At 36.9% G+C, this 21,665-nt stretch overlaps 1 protein-coding gene across 10 annotated transcripts; it reads left to right on the forward strand.

Annotated features, from left to right (window-relative positions):
* Positions 1 to 15: 15 nt before the first annotated feature.
* Positions 16 to 21,603, forward strand: cc2d1b (coiled-coil and C2 domain containing 1B). Of its 10 annotated transcripts, none has more exons than XM_079613960.1 (27): positions 16 to 126; positions 348 to 456; positions 672 to 780; positions 1,059 to 1,200; positions 2,517 to 2,617; positions 2,720 to 2,830; positions 5,835 to 5,963; positions 6,049 to 6,352; positions 8,038 to 8,159; positions 8,736 to 8,814; positions 8,946 to 8,999; positions 9,503 to 9,645; positions 10,823 to 10,895; positions 11,452 to 11,579; positions 11,678 to 11,813; positions 12,771 to 12,943; positions 13,685 to 13,810; positions 14,611 to 14,669; positions 14,760 to 14,876; positions 15,054 to 15,127; positions 15,385 to 15,443; positions 15,522 to 15,573; positions 16,298 to 16,397; positions 16,624 to 16,714; positions 16,901 to 17,023; positions 19,418 to 19,456; positions 19,541 to 21,603. In XM_079613960.1, exons 3-26 carry the CDS (start codon positions 718 to 720, stop codon positions 19,427 to 19,429), a joined length of 2,571 nt encoding a protein of 856 aa, XP_079470086.1. In that variant the 5' UTR covers positions 16 to 126; positions 348 to 456; positions 672 to 717; the 3' UTR covers positions 19,430 to 19,456; positions 19,541 to 21,603. The 10 variants fall into 10 exon arrangements, with proteins under 10 accessions (XP_079470086.1, XP_079470082.1, XP_079470089.1 ...); XM_079613956.1 differs by having other exon boundaries at positions 693 to 780; XM_079613963.1 differs by having other exon boundaries at positions 693 to 780; positions 9,506 to 9,645.
* Positions 21,604 to 21,665: the final 62 nt, after the last annotated feature.

Genomic DNA, 21,665 nt, shown 5'->3' on the forward strand with positions numbered 1-21,665 from the left:
ACCGGTGTGGTCTGCCACTGTTGGGCGTGGCCTGTCTTCATGTTTTCGTTGCATTGGTTGCAGTGGCAAAACAAATCTAATGTACCTCTATGTGCCGCGCGGCGTTTTTATTAGAAATTCACTGAGGTAAATCAATTAACGTTTATTAATTTTGTTTACAGTCAGACGGTTATCATTTAATACGCCAATATCAAGATTTAGCGAATGGGATATTAATACATGTTTTTTTTTGTTGATTTGGAAGTAAGTTATATGTAGTTTTTCTGTCTGTGGTGAGATTGTGTTGTTTTGAGGCTGTCACTAATTCCGCATGATGTTTTTGTTGTTTGCGTCACATAAACTGTCAGGTTTGTGAATCGCCTCGGACGCTCGGTAGGAAGGAGGAAGTGGAGTGGGTTTTCTGTTGACGAGGAAAAGAAAGTAAACTCCTCCACATTTCTTTTCTGGATCATCGGGGTGAGTCATCACAGCCCACGTGTTTCCAGCACATGTGACACTCGTTTGCTTTGAGATAAACTTCCTCTGAGCCTGCTGTCAGTCAACGATAATCAACCTTCACGCTGCTAACGTTATTTCGTACTCGCATGAAAACTCAGCTCAAGACTATAAGATTATTCCTTCCTTAAAACCCTTGTATATTTATACATCCCATTCTGACCTCAACCATTCAGGTGTTTTTCTGTCCTGTAAAGGGTGGAGGAGTGGGAGAAGGTCGGGATGTTTGCCCGGAAAAACAAGCGAGCAGCGCCTAAAGGCCAAGGAGCAGCTGCAGCCAAACAGGTCAGTGTTCAGATGCTTTGCATATTGTCAGCTGTGAATGGTGTGAGGTAAAACATTTTAAAGCGACAGTACACTTAAAAAATGAAACCTGTCATTAATACTAAACTATACTAAATGACGACAAGTTTCGTTTTTGGATGAACTATCATTCAAACCTGTTGTTTACATTGGAAAGGGGCTGTGAGTTAGTTACCCTCAAATGATTTGTCCATCTCATGATCGTAATAATGGTGCAATTTGGATCATGTGACACGTACGCTTTTGTTTTGTTGTTGTAGATGGGATTGTTTCTTGATTTCAAGCCTGATGATATGATGGGTATGGAGGAAGATCTGGATGATTCAGCATTAGAAGCTGAATTTGCTGCCATTGTTGGGAAGAAACCCAATGCGGCTGCCAAGGGGAAAAAGGCTGGCAAAGGTGAGCATCATGATTCCTGTTTCTTTATTTGAAATTCATATCATGACATGAATACAGACTGTATCTGTTGCAGCCAAACTTTAAAAGGTAGAATTTTAAATATTATCACCTAGTGGATTCTATAATGTACTCTAAATACATGTTGTGGTAGTGCCAAGGTCTGTATCATCCGGAGAGAGATGTACATTAGCGTTCATCTCAGTGGCTGTTGCTCGGCTGATGCAGAATACCCATGAATGACATAATGACAGGAAAATTACATAATGACAAAGCTGATTGGCTGATGTTTACACACATTCCTGGGCAAAAATGGCCTTAAACACCAAACGTGCTAAACACTAAGTTTTGGTCAGGAAATTAACCAAATTTAAGCAAATGCTCTATTTAAAGGGTTAATTCACCCAAAAATGATGTCATCGTTTACCCTCATGTGATCCCGAACCCGTGACTATCGTTCATCGACGGAACACAAATGAAGATCTTATTAATGAAATATGAGAGATTTCTTTCCCTCCATTGACAGCAATGCAACTACCACTTTGACACTTCAAATAAGTTCATAAAGAATTTTTTTGAAGAAACACCATCGCTTTATATAATGAATAAATATACGGCAAATTCCAAACGGCGTTTTTGCACCCTTGAAGGGCACTTTGGGAAGGGGACACCATTTGTAGGAGCGTTCCAAACGTAAGTGAACAACTTCACTTCACAAAGGGCCCGTCCACAGGTCTGTTAGTGAAGGGAACATGCAATGGTCAATTCAAAGAAGGAATTAAATTATTTATGGCCATGTTCATCCCTTCGGAGTGAGTAGGGTATAGGGATGCTCACTTCCGATTGGAATTTACCATTTTGTAGTCTTTAGCGAACAACAAACAGAAGCTCAACCGAACCTGAGAACAAACGTTTGTGAGTTTGTTTGTTTTTTCTAATCTAAAGTTGGGGAAGGCTATTCCATGCTAAGTTACTTTATCTTCAGTATTTGTGCAATTCTTGCTAATTTCCTGACCAGTGATTTGTGATTAAAATGGTGTATGTATATTGTATATACTGTATATAACATCTGTGAACTGTACAAGTGTACATGGTAACTTTTGAATGACCTTCCATTTTGGAAAGATGTTTTTTTTCAGCCAAATGGTATAATTACATCAACTAGCAGGGACGAATTGTATTATGGTAACCAGCTTTGACCCACCGGATAACACTTCTATTGGCTGCCTTAATTGTCTGACTGGATGTTAGGAGCCTGAAGGTCCTGGACATGTTTTGTGAACGTTTAAATGAATCTAATTTGAATTTTTATGTTCAAGCTCCATTACCAATGGAGGATATTGAAAAAATGGCGGAGGCCTGCATGAAAGACATTGATGATGATGACGATGACGGTCTGGAGGAGGATGAAGACCTCTTGGTAAATGAAACCTGTGATTTTTGGCAGTTTCTTGGGTATCCCTCTCAGCACCTTCTGAATGTGTAACAGTGAGTTTAAAGTGTTTGTTGTGTCTCTCGCTAGGCCGAGCTGCAGGAAGTGGTTGATGAGGAGGAAACGGCAGACTCAGGTGCCGCAACCCCGACCTCCCCTGTTAGTGCGGAAACTCCTTCAGCAGAAACACCAGCAGCCCAGGTATCATCTGAAATGTATTTAGGAAGCTGTAATCATATTATCTTTGTACAGTTGTAATATGAAAGTTAGATTGAATCTTTCTTTAAAGATATGTGTTATTTTTGTGTGACATGTGAAGGCCAACTATGGTAATGGTAACCCATACTCAGAATTTGTCCTCTGCATTTAACCAACTAGGAGCAGTGAGTAGTGAACACACACACAATTAAACGGTGGACACACACCTAGAGCAGTGAGCAGCCATTTTTGCTGTGGCTCCTGGGGAGTGATTGGGGGTTAGGTGTCTTTCTCAAGGGCACCTCAGTTATTTAATTTCCTGTCGGTATTGAGAATCAAACCCGCAAAGTCTGACACTCTAACCATTAGGCCACGACTGCCCCCTTGTTGTTGTCTTTTTTTATCATGTGAGTAATGCCATTGAATCGCTCATACAGAGATTGAGCTCGTATACACTACCGTTCAAAAGTTTGGGGTCAATATTTTTTTTTGTTTAAAATTTTATTTAACAAGGATGCATTAAATTGATCAAATTGACAGTATCCAGTTTTGAAGTTATTTACAATGTTACAAAAGATTTATATTTAAAATTAAACCTTTAAAAAAAAAATCTTGACTATCTCGAGCTACCAAGCAACAATTTCTGATGTGTAATTAAATAAGTTCAGACAGGTAATCTTTCTCTCAAAATCGTTCAATACTACTGTTTATGTATCAGTAAGTCAAGCCAGTGACTAAAATATCAACTTCACATCGTTTCTTTTAGTAGGATGAAAAGAATCTTATTTAAATTGTGAATAAATTCAAATCAAAGAACAATCTTTCCACACAGCGCGAGTTTATCTGGACACTTGCCAAACTCTTTATGAAATCAATGACGCACGTTACACTGCACAACGAAGCTCTTACTGTATGTACATCATCGTGTTTGCATTGGTGAAAGCAGAGAGGGTGCAGAAACTACGTTGCAATGATAAGATCTTCATTCTCGTGATCAACAACAGACTCATCTGCCTGCTCAATGCTCATCACGGCAACATTTTATGTGATGGGAATAGATCTACATACTTTAAAAACTTCTGACGATTCGTTAATCTCGATAGCTGTAATAGTAAAAACGTATAATAGCTGTAGTAAAAGTATTCGAGAGAGTTTCAGATGTGATACGTAGCTATTTCATATGCAAGCATGTCAGCCAATCACAGCAGTGGCCAGTTACACTGAATCTCACAGCAGACACGCCCCTTCAAACAGAGCGTTCAAATCAGAGGCTAAAATCAGGCTAGGAAAAACGCCTTTTATTTTTGATCTAAAGAACATACTAACATTATAAGGGCAACCCAGGAAACATTATAAAATAATAAAATAACCCCATGTCATGGGACCTTAAATAGAAAAGTTACTGTATTTCAGTTATTAGTACAATTACATTAGTTATTGTAATATTTTACAATAATACTGTTTTTACTGTATTTTTTATCAAATAAATGCAGCCTTGGTGAGCATAAGAGACTTCTGTAAAAAACATTAAACAAATTTGAACTTTTGAATTATAATGTTTTTTAGGGCTGCACAATATATCGAAATATCGCAAATGTATATATCGCAATATGCATATCGCAATAGCTTGCAATAAATAGGGTCATGAACAAAAGACAAAGTTTTTTTTAGCTTTAATAAGTATCAGGATATATTTAATTCATACAGTGAAATCTAAGCAATGTTTTATTTTTATATTTTATGATTCAGTATCTTTTATTAAATAAACTTAATGTAGGATAACCTGAAACCATGTGGTTTACACTGATGTTAAAATAACACTTATGCTACAGTAAAACACTGATGTTCACTTTCAGAAGTTATAAGGATGTTTTCTTGTCATAAAAATAATGTGAAACACATGTAGGTTATATCATTTAAAATATATTTTAAAGATAATTTAAGTTTATTTTACACACTTTAAGCATTATCGCATATCGAATATCGCATTATTTGAGGAGTTATCGTATATCGCATTTTTTTGTTTATGCAATTATGCTATATTTATCAGAAATCATTTAAACTTGATTTTCATAACCAATTAGTAGGTGGGGAGTCTAAATGACTTGTTGGTCCAATGGAAACCCGGTGTAATTTGGGTCTACCAAAGATAAGATGCATATTAATAGAACACATTTAAAAAAACGCTATGTGGAAGTTGCTAAGAATCTGCCGCTAAAAATATGAATGCTGTAAGGGTGGATTTCCTGCAGGGGTTCGGGCTGCAAGACTGCCGAATGACTAAAGATACTAAAGAAAGATATGGTACTTTTACCAATGACGGAAATAAGCGCAGTTACAATAGCTTAATATGTGGGAGAGCGTTTGCTATAGAGAGTGACAATATTGTATTGCAATATGTAGCACTTCAAAGCCAATACTAGTTAGCACATCCTTTGTAATTGAAAAGGTTTAATGACAAAATATGGTTATGGTTACACTTAAAATAGTTAGTAGAGAGAGACACCCAGAGAATCAGTTACAATCTTGTTTTATCCTTTCCCTGACCAATGTGACTTTAACCCGAATGTGAGACGTTCAAACTGACCAATCCTACAATGCTAATCAACTTTTTTAACATCCTGACCCATTTTTAATTCCATCCTAATTGAGTTTTTCACAGCTTAGTTAAAGTCTCTCCAGTTGAAATGTGTAGATTTGTTCATTTAAACATCTCAATCAATATACGCTGTGTTTTTAAAGGGTATGAGGCTTTTTTTGAGGCTTTTTGTAACTTGTAATAATGACTTAAATGAGCTCATTGTTTCTGCCTTAAATGAATACATTGTTAGCTAACTGCGTGATTTGTATATGTACTTGGACACAGTCAGCTTTGATAACAGATCACTCTAAATTGTAAGTGTAGCTGCTTTTGAAACGTTATGTATTGTGAAAAGCACTATACAAATACATGTGAATTGAGTAGAATGTTGTGTAAGTAATATGACACTTCATATATGATACTAAGGTTTCTTCAGTTCCTGGGAGCATTGAGCACACCTTAGAGGAGAGAATAAACCTGTATAGGATGGCTGTTACCAATGCCAAATCTGCGGGGGAAACCTCTAAAGCTCGGAGATATGAGAGAGGCCTCAAGGTCAGCGCAGATATAGTGTCACTGCTAAAACAAACAAGTAAACTTTGGATAATTGGGTCATTGACGCTCTCATATTCTTGTTTAGACACTACAGACTATGCTGGCATCAGTGCGAAAAGGGGGGAAGATAGACGAAACTGAGATTCCCCCTCCAGTTGCGTGTGGAGCATCTGATGGTCCCAGTCGGCCCCCTGCCCCTGCAGTGTCACCTGATCAGCACGGGGAGAGTGACAGCGCGGTCGAGATCTCTCCCGTCTCCTCGGAAGCCGCCCCTGTTGTCATGGATCCAGCTTTAAACAGTAGAGACGAGTCTTCCGGTGTAACGTCTCCAGCTTCACTGTCATCTCCAGAAGGGGAACCTGCAGGAAGTGGCACTGAATTACACTTAGGTCAGTCAAGTGCTTTTTTCGTAAGGCAAAAGGAGAACGTACACAACCGTTTAAAAGTTTCGGGTCATTTAGATTATGATTGAATTAATACTTTAGAAAGGACACATGAAATGTATCAAAAGTTACAGTAAATACATTTATAATATGACAAAAGTTTCTATTTTAAAATAAATGCTGTTCTTCAGAAAATCCTGAAAAAAAGGTTTCTTGAGCACCAAATCAGCATATTATAATGATTTCTAAAGGATCATGTTGGAAAAAAAAAAGTTTTTTTTTTTTCTCCATTAGGTCACCTGATGGAGTTTTAGGTCACCATTGGGTCACCTGATGGAGTTTTTCGTTTCCTTGCCACTGTTGCCTTTGGCTTGCTCAGTTGGGGATATTCAATTTAATGAATCAATCAATATTACTATTGATTAGCATTACCAAACATGGACGTTTTATTATTATTTTAATTTAATACTGTGAAGCTGCTTTGATACAATCTGTATTGTGAAAAGCGCTATACAAATATTCTTGACTTGACTTGACTTGATCATGTGACACCGAAGACTGGAGTAATGATGCTGAAAATTCAGCTTTGCCATCACTGGAATAAATTATATTTTAAAATATATGAACAATATATGAACAAATAATAAACAGTTATTTTAAATTGTAATAATATTTCACAATATTACTGGTTTTACTGTATTTTTGATCAAATAAATGTAGCCTTGGTGAACATTAGAGACTTTTATTCAAAATTCTTACTGATCCTAAACGTTTGAATGTTAGTGTAAAATCTTCAGAAATTCACGTAATTCCGTTACACAACTTAAATTGTTATGCTGATATTATAATTTGTAAAGAAACTTGTCTCCATAAAAATATTACAAAATAGAAGCATTTTCACTATTGGACTTAGAGATTTGGATGTGATTTTATGTGGTTATGAGATCATACCCATTTTTACCTTTTGGTCAGTGTTTTAATACAGACTTGTTCCCTATCATTTATTAATATTTGACAGCAGTTATGTGTATTTACTAGTGGAGCTTATATTTGGCATTAATAAATTATTCCCTGCTGTTCAGTGTCCAACAACCCTAAAAATTGTGTTTATATTGATCATATCATTTGATTTGAATCATTTGTCATTTTCATTAATGGTAGTAGTCATAGCTCAATGTACAAATGCAAATGCTGAACCTTTTTAGGCAAGGCAAGGCAAGTTTATTTATATAGCACATTTCATACACAATGGTAATTCAAAGTGCTTTACATAGAATAAATTAAAATAATCAAAAGAAATAAGAATCATTAAAACAGTTTAGAATAAAAAATACAATAAAATACAGTGTACAAACAGTCAGACGAACAGTAGCACAGTGCTCATTCATTAAATGCAAAGCTAAACAGATGTGCTTTGAGTCTGGATTTGAATGTGACTACAGTAGGAGCACACCTGGTCTCTTCTGGAAGCTGGTTCAAGCTGCGGCTGGCATAATAGCTAACCTTTTTTATTAAAAATGTCATTGTTTTTTTTCATTGGGTCATCAAGGCTGGATGTGGAAAGCAAACTATGTTGAAAATAAGGGGTTTCCCCTTTAAGTTGTTCCTGATTTACTAATTTAACTAAAAGTTTGACATTCTGCATAGCTGTTCTTGTAAAGAGCGCATTGTGGTTTTCTCTGCTCCTAAAGCAGTCGGACAGTCCACTAAAGGCGTTCTTCTGGAGCGACAGAAAGAGTACAGGATGGCAGCTCTCAAGGCCAAACAAGCTGGAGAGGTTGACCAAGCCAAAATGCATATAAAGGCCAGTAAGGTAAGATGTGGTTTCCATTCAAATGTATACAGCCATGTATTGCTAGGTCTGTACTGTTAATTTCTAATAGTGGCATGTCAGTATTCAGCCTCCCCTCTCAGGACGTGTCCTTAGTGTTCTTGTATTTTTGTTAATTGTACAGTGTTGGATTTAGTTTTACACAGTTGATATATGAAGAGATTTGCAAATGTAGTTGTTTTCTTAGTCATGTAAACTCATTTGGTTTTATGTTTTGCACACTCCTGTAACAGACGTGGCTTTATACATGTATCGCACCCTTTTAATGTGTCTTTTTCCGTTTGCCTTCTGCTCTAATATGGAAATTTTGACTTCAACTTTCCAAAGACCTTGACAACAGTAAAATATTTGAGTTAGAGTTTCAATTCGTGGCATCAACCACTTCAGCTATGTTGTCATGCAACTTTAGATATTCTTCTTAACCAAGTGTCTTGTTCCCGTAAACCATGATTTCTAATAACTCACTTGTAACAAAAATGTGCTAAGTTATTTGGAGTATTCAAGACTTGTAGGAAGTAGACAAAGAGAAGCTCTATGCTGTTTGCTTGTTTGGCTCAGGGATTCGATGCAGCAATTGAGGCTTTGGAGAAAGGCCAGCCGGTGGATGTGAGCTCCCTTCCGCCCCCTCTGTCTCAAGGTAAGAACTGAATTGTCATCAGTCAAGACTCAAGAGAATAATACTATATAAGCCATGATGTGTCACATATTTGTTATATATTTCCAAGGCATGTAGCATTATAGAGTAAAGGCTTAATTCTTTTTTCACAGCGTCTACTCAAGCCGCACCTCAGACTGCTGTTAAAATCTCACCTTCAGCTCCTGGTTAGTACACCAAGTATTTTCAGAGACGGAGCATATTTCTTTTTGCCTACGTTAACACTGTCAGTGTTCGGATAGACAACCGCATTTACTTATAGGTGTGAGTCTCGAAATGTCCCATTTACACAGCAACTTCTAGAATACTGTCTGTATGAACGTGCAACGGGAGTCAAGCCAGAATTCTCTAACCAGTAACCATAGTGACCATGACCAAAGTAATATCATAGATGGTAACACCCATAAAACTGAGAAGTCTCATCACTTTTGACACTACAAAAGTCAATTCAAGCGGCGACTTCATCGATTCACATAGCGCATGTTTTCTGAGAGTGCAGTTGTGGATTTACGGGACTTTGTTTTCTAGAATGTGGTTGTCACTCCTGTAAATAACTGAACTGTGTGTGAACTTAACTGTATTAAGGACTTACTAGTTGTCTTATTATCATCAAACCTGAATTACTGTATTTGGTTTCTCCTCGTCTCATTTTGAGTTTTTGTTATACCAGCAGACAGCGTTTCTGGCCCGGCTCAGCCCAAGACTGTTCTTGAAGCTCTGGAACAGAGGATGGCCAAGTACAAAGAGGCCTTCACACAAGCCAAGGCCAGCGGGGACGAGCGCAAAGCCCGCATGCATGACCGCATTGCTAAAGTTAGTAAAACTGTCAAAAAGACACCTCACGTCAAATAATGGTAATAATTGTCACCACTGAATTTACTAGAACTTTCAGTTTCTCTTGCATTGTTTCCTTTTTAGAGTTTATCTGATTGTGGAGATCCATTCATGTTCATGTTAAAGGATAATTCCGGTATTTAACACCTTGAGTCTATATTGTAGTTTGTTTTGGATGAACAAGAGTGGTGGACAACATTTTTTTACTATAGTAGAATTGGCCATGGACCCATTTAACATTGGAGTCAATGGGCATGTCCGAAAATGTCATTAAAACAGCCAATAATGTTCGTTTACAAAACTGTTAAACTCACCGAGTGGTTAGTGGTGTTCGTTGATGATTATAAACAATATATAGTCGCAATATATGATTCCAATCCGTTTATTTTGCTATAGTGGAACTATTTTTTCAGACACTTCACAACCGTGTAACTTCCGCTCAATATTTGAATCTGAAGCGTTAGCACACTCCCGACCACTTGATGGCGATAACCGATGTTTATGTCTCGCGGGACACTCACGGTCACAGTCGAGTTCAACTTCATATTGCACTGGTCAGTGGTCACGTCTTTCAATATTTTCAAGGTTTTGTTTGTTTATTTCGCTTACTCTCCCGGAGCACAGTTGGTCTGCTCGCTAGCCTTATGAGAAACGGAAGCAAGCAAAAAGACTACATCGACCAAATGTAAACAACCCCCTTTCCGTTTCCGGTAGCGCATTTATATTAACGAGCACTCGGTCCTTCAACAGAATTCAATGGGATTTTACAAAATTACGAATAAAACATGACAGAAACTGTATTTCGCAACACTTTTTGTTTCTGGAACATCAACTAACATCACTAATCACTCGGTGAGTTGCACAGTTTTGAAAACTAATGTTAAAGGTTGTTTTAATGACATTTTCGGACATGCCCATTGACTCCAATGTTAAATGGGTCCATGGCCAATTCTTTTATAGTCAAAAACTCGAGAGGAACCATTGTCAAAAAAATGTTGTCCACCACTCTTGTTCATCCAAAACAAACTACAATATAGACTCAAGGTGTTAAATACCGGAATTATCCTTTAACATACCACTCCACATTTTACGCTGAGCGAGGTGCTTGCGCAGACTTGTTGATTTCAGAGTATGTTCTTGTTTCTGTGGCCCACAGCAATACGTGGCTGCCATACGTGCCCATAAAGCGGGTCGACCTGTCAATTATGACGAACTTCCAGCCCCTCCAGGTCAGTTGAGTAGTCTGACTCTTTTGTAGTAAAAAAGACAGTCCTTACATATCTTAGACATTTTGCTTACATAGTTTTGTGTATATGTACACTACCGTTCAAAAGTTTCGGGTCAGAAAGAATGTTCAATGTTTTTGAAAGTCAATTTAAAAAAACTGTTTTCTATTTTAATGTACCGGTATATTAAAATGTAATTTATTCCTGTGATAGCAGAGCTGAATTTCAGCTTCATTATTCGTCAGTGTCACATGATCCTTCAGAAATCATTCTGATGATTTGCAGCTCAAGAAATATTTCTTATTAATGTTAAAACAGTTGTGCTGCTTTAATATTTATTTATTATATTATCTGGTGAATATAAAGTTCAAAAGATCAGCATTTATTAAGTGGAAATCTTTTGTAGTATTATACATGTCTTTACTGCCACTTTTGATCAATTGAATTCATCCATGCTGAAGAAAAGTATGTTTCTTTAAAAAAAAAAAAAAAAAAATTCTTGAATGATATGCATGCTGAGAAAACAAGGAAACATATTAACGTAAAGCGTTCCCTATAGGCTTTCCTCCAATCCCAGGCCAGAAGGCCACTTCTCCAGACCAAGGATTGGCTGCTGTCCTGGAAACTGCCAATAAGCTGACATCTAATGAAGCTGATGATGGTGAAGAGGAAGATGAAGAGGAGAAGGTACTTCCCTAAATTCTGTAGCAGTTCTTACTACAAGTTCCTTCTTTTTTTTTCCTTCCTTTTTTAAAGAAGTACCCATGATGTTATTTGATTTCTAGGTTAAGGCTCCAAAAGCAGTAGACCAGAAGAAGCCCACTCTTGCAGTACAGCCTACAGTACAGGAACCCAAGACAGAATATCCAACTTCACCTTCCCCAGACAGAACATCCAAAAGAGGAAGCGTGCCTGACACCGGTAGACTTGTGATTTAAGATGGCCTGTTAATTGTGATGCTGTTGTATTCATAACTGATTAATGTGAGAAGTGTGCGCAAAATCCCTATAAATCGTGTAGAGGTTACACGTTTACTTCATGACTCGGTAACGATTCGATTATAAAACGATTTACGATGCATCACAATGGATCTTTTACTAATGCATTGTTAAAAAAAAGAACAAATGCACATAAAAAGCAGTAGAACAAATACAATATAAGAAAGAAACTAATTAAATTAACAGTTGTTTTCTTTTTCTCGTTTCACTTCTGTTTAACAGAAGCATTCAGGTAAGAAATAGTACAGATATTGAATAATCAAATGTAACAACAATATCAATGCATAGTCTTTAGTGTACTAATTGAAAATGAGCTGATTATTGTTAAAGCGAAACCTGTTTAGTTAAGAGCAGTGAGTGATTCCCTTGTTTTTGTTGCTTGATTAACATTAATGATAGACAACAGCGGGTTTATTATATTAAGACCTAATGCACGGATCTATTATAATGTTACACATCAGATTTTTCCCAGCGGTTTATGTTCACTTAAGACGTAACCGAAAATGTTTACGTGAATACTCGCCAAGACAGTATTATTTTGAAATAATTATGTGTGTATCTGACTGTTGAAGTGCAATACGCCTCTAAAGAGAACTGGATTCGTGATTGCATGCTGTGTGAGAGACGTCTTTCTGTGCGTGCGCTTCGGGTGCGTGTCAGTCAGTGCGAGTTACAGATCTTTTTTGTGGCTTATTGCGCTTAATATATCTGTTCTACAGCAAGCACGTCCTGCACTTTATTTTCTCATTCATGTATGTTCTTTTCAAAAACGAAACATCAGATCCCTAAGGACACACGCAACTTTTCTTTATTGATATTAATATATATATATATATATGTGCACTACAAACAGGTTTAAATGTGGTTATTGTCTCCTCAGCTCAGCAGCAGCTGGAGTTTCTGGAGGGCCTCAAAAAGCAGTACATGAAAGCAGCGCTGCAGGCAAAGCAGAAGAATGACCTAGAGCAGGCCAAGACACTCCTGCGCACAGCAAAGGGTTTGGACCCCATGATAGAAGCCGCCCGCAGCGGCAAGACAGTGGATGCAAGCAAGGTAACCACACTGTGTCCCTGTTTTTATAACAAATTCTTTAAATTGCCCCTCTTATGCTATATTTTAAAGTTGCTGGTTTTGTCTCCTTCAATAAGTTTACATGCATCCAAGATCAAAAAACACCTCACCATTTTTTCTCAGTGTCTGAAACGGTTTGAGAAAGAATTCAGTTTTCCTAAACCCCATTCTTTCCGAGAGTCTACTCTGCTCTGATTGGTCAGATGGCCCAGTCTGTTGTGATTGGTCTACTGCTTACACCGCGTGTCAGAAACCAAAGTCAGAAATTTTAGCTCCTGATCTTCCTCAGCACTTATATACACAGTGACAGTGAACGTAACAATGGCTTCCGTTTTACCGTATCAGTTTCCAATCCTCATCCATGTCGACAACATGAACCAAACTCTTCCAGGTCTCAGCTACAACTGCGGTGTTTGAGGGCGGGTCAAAGTAGACTTTTGCAGGCAGCCATTATGCAAATTTGTTACAAACCTACTTAGGTTCGTACAGGAAGTAAGACCTGAATTACTGATAACTCCGGTCAGAATCGTTTTTTTCTTTTCTTTTGGGAGTCAATAACTCCATTTATCGTTCACACTTATCATTGAAACTTTGCAGACCTTTTACATTCACAAACGGCTATATTACACACTGCATGAAAGGTACTATCTGAAAGAGCATTTTAGGGGCACTTTTACAAATCCACAATGAAGTAATGATTAATAATCAGCTTTTATGCTTCAGTTGCCTTCACCGCCTGGAGATGAGGACGGGGACTTTATTCTAGTCCATCACAGTGATGTTCAGCTCTCAGAGAAGGCTGAGGAGGTCTACACTCAACTCACCAAACTACTCAAAGAGCAACACGAGGTAACAGGAAGGTGGTGAAATTATGAAGTAACAGAGAGAACGGATCTGTGCCAAAAGCTAGTGAGCTGCCTTGCTGTGTCTACTGCCTACAGTACATAGGCAGCTACCTTTGAACTGGTTCTGAAGTGAAAATTTGAACACGTTGTATGTGCACGCCAATAGCTTCTCTTCTGATTGCAAAAGTTTGATATTAATATGCTGTTCAACAGATTGATACTCTAAAAAACATAAAAATACATAGTGGGTAAAACAGTCGAGTTATAATCAATAAAAGTATATTTATAGTCAATATTTTACAAATATCTCACACAAGAAACATGCTACACTTCATTCCAACATAATTTGCTATTAGCATCATGTTGCTATGCAAACAACAACATATTAAACAAAAATAATCATCAGGTAAAATGTATTATTTAATAGACGTATATTCATATTTATAGTCCATATTTCACATTGTGCTCGCATGCTATACAGTTGATTTTAATAGAGTTTGATATTAGTATGTTGCTAGGATATAAACTATACTCTAATAAGCATAAATATAGATATTGGGTGAAATAGTAAAAAAATTATTTCGTATAAATAAGTGCTTATAATCAATATCTTGCTTCGTCTTATGAATTTTTCCACTGAGCTTGTAACAGAGCATTCTGGGATAGCATTTCAATTGGGAGCACACCTGTGATTCTCTTCAAATGTTGTCTGAGTAGTACTGTAGGTTGCTCACTAGGTTTTGGGACAGGACGTTTTAAGAGGATGTGGAATTGTGAGTAGGACATGTTTCCTTTCTTCTTCAGAAATGTGTGACATACTCCAAGCAGTTCACACACATGGGGAATGTTGCAGAAACAACCAAGTATGTATCGCATCAATGCCCCAATTTCAGTAAATCAAATTCAAGCGATTTCAACGGGCATTTCATTTATTCCCATTTTCCCTCTTTTAGATTTGAGAAGATGGGCGAACAGTGTAAAAAGAGCCTGGAGATTCTTAAACTGGCACAGAACGGGGGGCTTCAGCCTCCTAAACATCACTTCGAGGAGAGAACATATCGCACTGTCAGGTCTGACACTCTTTCTGCAGATCTCACATTAATAAACAAAAATCAAAGCCTAATACAGTTTCTTGATCTGAGGATCTTCTACAGGAAGCACCAGTGTTCACTACTGTTCAACAACACCATCAGGGGAAATGTATGAAGTTTAATCAAATATCATTTGTTTTCTTTCTTTTCTTCTAGGATCTTTCCGGAGCTCAGTAGCACAGACATGGTTGTGGTCATTGTTAGAGGGATGAATCTTCCTGCTCCCTCTGGTAAGCTTTAAACATCTGGTCTTGAAAATTTTAATGCATATATTTTATCCAAAGTGACTTAAAGTGCATTTAAGGCATAGGGGCCTACATTTTTCTTATTTTTTTTAATGAGTGTCGCTTGGGAACTTTCGGGTTGAGTAACGAGTAACTGGAACTTAAATAAAAAAAAAATGTAAAAAATAATGCAATCTTTAATAACCTCATACTAGTAAGGAAGTATCTTGCTTTTATAGTTTGCCCCTCTGCTTCTTTTAAAGGTGTTGCAACAAATGACTTGTATGCCTACGTTAAGTTTGATTTCCCGTACCCCAGTACAGTGAGTATTAGTTCTCTTGGCTTCATTTTACCTTGTCATCCATTTGAGTTTAATCATGACTGTCTCTGTTCACTTTAGGATCAACCTCAGAAATATAAAACATCAGTCATCAAAAATACCAACAACCCAGGTAAAATGTTTAGCTATTCATTTTTGTAACATTAAATAATTGGTATTATATAGTACCATTCAAAAGTTTGGGGTAATTTTTTAAAAATATAATTATCTTAAGCCCACCAAGGCTGTATTAGTTTAATCAATAAAAAACAGTAATATTGTTAAATATTATTACAATTAAAAAACCTTTCCATTTTAATCTATGTACAAATATTATAATAAAATTAAAATAAATCATTCTAATACCGGTTTGCTGCTCAAGAAGCATATCTTATTATTATCAATGTTAAGTTGTGCTGCTTATTTTTGTCAAAACCATGAAAAAATATGTTCAGGATTTGAAAAAAATGATAGAAACTTCCAAAGAACAGCATTTACTTGAAATAGAAATATGTTGTAACATTATGTCCTTACTGTCACTTTTGATCAATTGAATTCATCCTTACTGAATAAAAGTAATAAAGTATATATACACTTTGTACACAGATACAAATAAATAAATAGACATGAATATATCATTTTTTTTATTATTATATGAGGAGACCACAGAGTGAGAGACATGAAACTAACACAACTATGCTGGAAATCGGTTGGCTGAGACGCATACAGTCGTTTAGTGATCATCATTATACAAATATGATTTGTCTGCAGGACACCAAAAAAGTATTATAGAGAGCCATGTAATTAATATTTGCTGCTGAAGGCGTTCTATGTTGAATAATTTGGTGTTTTGGCAGAGTACAACCAGAGCTTCAAACTGAACATCAACCGTAACCACCGTGGCTTCAGGAGAGTTGTACAGTCGAAAGGCCTGAAGCTGGAAGTGCTCCACAAAGGGTGAGTGTTCCTCAGACAACGGTTATCTCCAAATAATCCTAATTTTAGGATACTCACAAAAATGATAGTACATAGTTTCTTTAAGTTTCATTTGTATTGGAGGGGACCCACAGGTCTAGAGAAACATCTGACCTGTGCTGGCCTGATTGTGACTGCTGTGGTGCATTCTGGGTCAGTGTGAGTCGGTGGAGCTGAGCTTCACACTGAACTCTTTGTCTTGTGACAGTGGCTTCCTGAGGAGCGACAAGCCGGTGGGAACAGCCCAGCTCAAACTGGAGAAACTGGAAGCTGAAAGTGAAGTGAGAGAAATAGTGGAGGTGAGTGGGGCTGTTTTTGAATAGCATGTGCGTAGGAGCTGGAGACGAGAGTGCAAACATCAGATGTGCAAGCAAACATGTGTCTGTGTTTAACAGATCAACTTGAACTAAAATGGGACATTTCACACACCATGAACACCCATCACCATGTTTACATTTGTGCATTGGCCTCATTTGTGTATGCAGCTTATGGATGGGCGAAAGGCCACAGGCGGTCGTCTGGAGGTCAAGGTGCGTCTCAGAGAGCCACTGGGTGAGCAGGACCTTCAGACGGTCACAGAACGATGGGTGGTGTTAGAGGAGCCACAGGTCAGTGCTACTGTCTCGTGATGAACAATCTCCTCAATGACTCATTTGTTCCTGTTCTCTTGCTATTAAAAGTGATTAGCGTTACACTTCCCAAAAATATTAACATTAAAGGGGACCTATTATGCAAAATTCACTTTTAAAGGAGTTTGAACACAGATGTGTGTCCACAGTGTGTGTAATCAGCCTATAATGTCCACATTATAGGCTGTGTGTAATCAGCCTATAATGATTCTCCAGTTTTGTTGTTGCCAGAGTATCCAAGCACGAGGTGTAAAGGAAAGGACCATGGGGAGCAGGAGCTCATAAGAGGCATAATAGGTCCCCTTTAAGATATATTGGAGGTCATTCAAGCTGCATCATTCAAAGTAATTTAATCATGGCTATATTACTATTATAGAATATTCCTGTTGGCCCAAAAGTGTACCAAAACGTTTTTAATATTAATAATGAATGAAAATTAACAAGTTATAAATTAATTAATAATAATAATATTATTATTAATGTCATTCTACCATTCTACAAGAATAGTTTATTGTATTATTTCAGGTTCGGTGTGAATAAGGTTGTTGTTCTGTATGTATTCATCTAACACAAGCGATGTTTCCATTCCAAAAAACGTTAGGATACATAAATTCAAAAAATCTGCATAAATAAATATGCGCTCATTTGAGGCGGATCTTCTTTTTTTCTTTTCTTTTTTCTCGATAAGAAGCGCATAAATTAAGGCGAGACACTACAGGTGAATAGGGTACAATTTAAAAATAATAGATATCACCATGAAACTTCCTCAGTTGATTACTTACACAAGTTCATAAAAAAAATGTATTACAAGTTTTTGAAATTTGTATGTTTAATTATGCAAATTAGGTATCATCTCATTAAATATGCACACTTTTGCATATATTTTCGGTAGATAGATCTGAACATATGATAAAGCCAGGTGCAAAATTCTTTTTTCATTTTGTTTACACACAAGATGAAAAAAGATGTTCTGAGGGATTTCAGGATATATGCTTTCATTACCTAGGAAATCAAAATATACTGTCCATAGCCTTAAAAAATCGATTTTCGCCATATTTTTTGGATTAAAATGTCCCATAAATCAGGCCAGGAATGATTTATTAACAAATCCCTCTGAACATATCTTCAGAATACTGCTAAGTGTATAACTGGAAAGTTTGGTGTACAGGTGCTACATAGGCTGAGATGTTTCTAATGGAGGATGACAAAAAAACCATTTTGAGAAAAAGGCATTTAAAGATTTGTAATGTAAAAAATCATACTTTTTTAGTAGAAACAACTATTTACTGACACAATATCTTATCAAATCATTAGCAACAACAATACAAACCACCTAAATCACATCAAAACTTATAAACACAGCATTTATGGCCTTTAACTGAGCAGAAAAACAGTCAAACACACATCTAAATGACAGAGCGCGTCACGTGATGCATCTGAACCAATCACCTTGTCAGAAATTGACATCAGCCAATGAGATTTCGCTTTTAGGGTTAAATGCCCATTTTACTTTCACGATTGTTTGCTGATTAAAAGGAAATTACCATATTTGGACCCGACAGCATTGTACAGAAGAGAGAGCTTTTCAGACCTGTGCGTGATTTAAAGGAAGAACACAGAGATCGCGGAGCAGCGCGTTGATTTAGAACACCAACTTTTGTTGAATTTCGGAGAAATCTACAGGCGCAAATAGACAAAGTGTAGTAAAATAAAGACCTAAATGTGTATTTTTTTCACCACAAGTCTGAAATAAGACATGTTATTGAAGACAAAATTGACCAGTGAAAAAAAAACGATGTTTTTGCCTGCCGTGTCTCGCCTTAAGATGGAAACACATTTACTGAATAAATCCCTCCACACACACAACAAAAAGCTTGCATGTCTTTGCCTGGACAGAGGATGTGATTGGATAGCTGGACTAACCACTGGGCCAATTTCATTACACAACATCTCAAATGTTGGTTTGGTCATTCTGAAATGCCATCAAAATGGTTATTATTAGCTCTCAGAAGTGTCTCACACGATAACATTCCCAAACACCAGGCATCCGCCTCCGAACGCAAGACAACATGACAGCTTTTATTGCGCCATTTGTCAAAAGTCATTTGTGATGTATAGAAAAAGAGCCACAGTGGCTTTCCTAATTACCACAATTTCACAGGAAGTGACGATTTCGTTTTCTTGAGCTCGTAGGATGGACACTGCTTCATTTGCAAATGGTTTATGCGATATTGCAATTTTGAGCTTGTTAAATTTGCAACTTTGGATGGAAACATGTAACATAATAATTAAATCTGTATGACAACTAATCGTCTGACAGTACTTCCCGATTAAGTTCTATTGGTTTTGACTGTCATCTGTTGTCTGTGTTAGATACTGCTGTAACTGACACTGTGATTTCACCTTCACAAAGTAAGAAAGTTTGCTCTGTTTCTAATGATAGATACATTATCACATTCGTGTTCCACTTCACCTCACATTAGGTTTTTCTTTCAGGTCTCAGTGGGTTTCTCAGAGCAGATGAAGGGATGGACGGTGAAAGCCCAACAGTGCTGCTAGCCTTGGGTCGAAACCAAGCGATTGAGATCGCGAGGAACTTTTCTCAAGCCGTTCACAGACAGACATGGTCACCGACAGAGACCGTTAGCTTGTTGTTGTTTTTTATCAGGGTAAAAGAGGTTGGACCAGGATGTAACAGTTGGGGTGGTTATTAAAAATACAGGAGATATTGTTAAAAAGAGCGGGAAAATTTGCACAGACTTGCGTGAGATTTATATGCCTTTTAAATGGGCCTTTTGAGATCGATTGCTCACCCCAACTGGTACATTAAACATTGAAGCTGAAGCCAATGAGAGCTAACTCCTTTCTTCTTCTTTTTTTTTTTCACTGCTCTGGGATGCACTTATGCACTAATGCCAAAGTAATCACTGCTGCTGCGGTAAGATGAATGACTTAATCTGTTCTCCCTTAAACTAGAACCTATTCCTGTCGTATCTCCAATACTCCAATAGTATGACTGCTATGCAAATGAGTTATGCGACCAGCTATGCAAAAAGGTTTGCGTTTGAATCCCAAACATTGTCAGACATTTCAAAACTTGTTTACACTCTATGTGAATACACAGCATTGTTTATACAGATAGGCCGTGCTAAAGTACTGCTGTTAAATGTTATATTCCTTATAAATACCATTAAAGCCATAAAACCAGCTGTTATAGTCGAACCAGATGTAAATTATTCATCAAATGTTCTGAATAGTCTATTTTTTAATGTCTGCTTTAGTGGGTAAACGAGTGAGTTGTACCATGTTTTGAAATTGTTGTAAATGTTTGTTTTTTTGGTGAATTTAAGCTTAAACGAGCTTTTTTTTCAGCACTTTGCTGATAATCACTCAGACTAGTACTGGTGCTGTAAGATTCAAGTACACTCTCTCTGATCAGAAGAACCAGTTTTGTTAGCAATAAGTTATAGCAAAAGTTGATACGTTAGCAAAGGTAGATTTCTGAGCGATTCTGCATTGTTTTCTGTGCATGTGTGTGTATAATATATATATATATAAAATGCCCCTTACATAATTTATGCGGAAACATTTTTTAGTTACTGCTCTTCTTGCACTTGACAGTCTTGCTCTTAACTAGTCGCTCCTAGTCGGCACTTTATCCAAGTTTAGTCAATGTTTACATTGCGGTCTAGTGCGCACTTAAAGGGACAGTTCACCCAAAACTAAAAATTATGTCATTTACTCACCCTCAAGTTGTTCCAAACCTAAATGACTTTCTTTTTTTCTGCTGAACAAAAAATATATTTTGAAGAATGTCTATAACCAAACAGTTGTTGGACCCCATTGACTTCCATAGTATTTTTTTTCCAGACTATGGAAGTCAATTGGAGCCCGTCAACTATATTTGGTTTCTCATTTTCTTCAAAATATATTCTTTCATGTTCAGCAGAAGAAAAAAAGTATACAGGTTTAGAACTTTAGGGTGAGTAAATGACAGAATTAAAATTTTTGGGTGAACTATCCTTATAAATTATTATATTCAGACAGACACGATACCTTTTGATGTCTTTTGCCAAAGCGATGATCTCAGAAACAGCTTAGCTTATTTAGTAACAGGTTAAAAAATACCTCAATTTTGGCCCATTTATATTTTGTGGTGTGTTGGATTACAATTTGCAAAGAGCTGACTGACATTTAGCTTTTAAGTGTGGACAATGTGCGATCTAGAGCCATCAGACTAGTTCTTACTCTGTCCGTTCATTTCAATTACAGATGTTCCTTCCCATCTCATGTGAATTGTGTGGTTTAGCACTTTTTCCAGTCTCAGACTGAGCTGACCGGTTTAAATTGCACTGTCAGTTTCTATTCTTCATTAAGTGGTTATTTCTTCCATCGCAAGGTTTATCTTTAAAAATTAAATTGTCTGGTCATGATACACATGCCATAATGTTTCACTTTAGTCATGATGTTCTCAATGCATCTTTCCCTGCAGAATCTGCTATGTAATGTATTTTCATTTCACACCAAGTTTTTGAATGTTAATGTTTTGTTATTAAACAAGAGAAACAAAGATCTGTTGCTCCTGATCTTTCTTGATTGAAATTGATCATTTTATTTTACT

This window comes from Phoxinus phoxinus (genome assembly GCF_949152265.1).
Source record: "Phoxinus phoxinus genome assembly, chromosome: 5".
In the NCBI taxonomy this organism is placed as follows: Eukaryota; Metazoa; Chordata; class Actinopteri; order Cypriniformes; family Leuciscidae; genus Phoxinus; species Phoxinus phoxinus.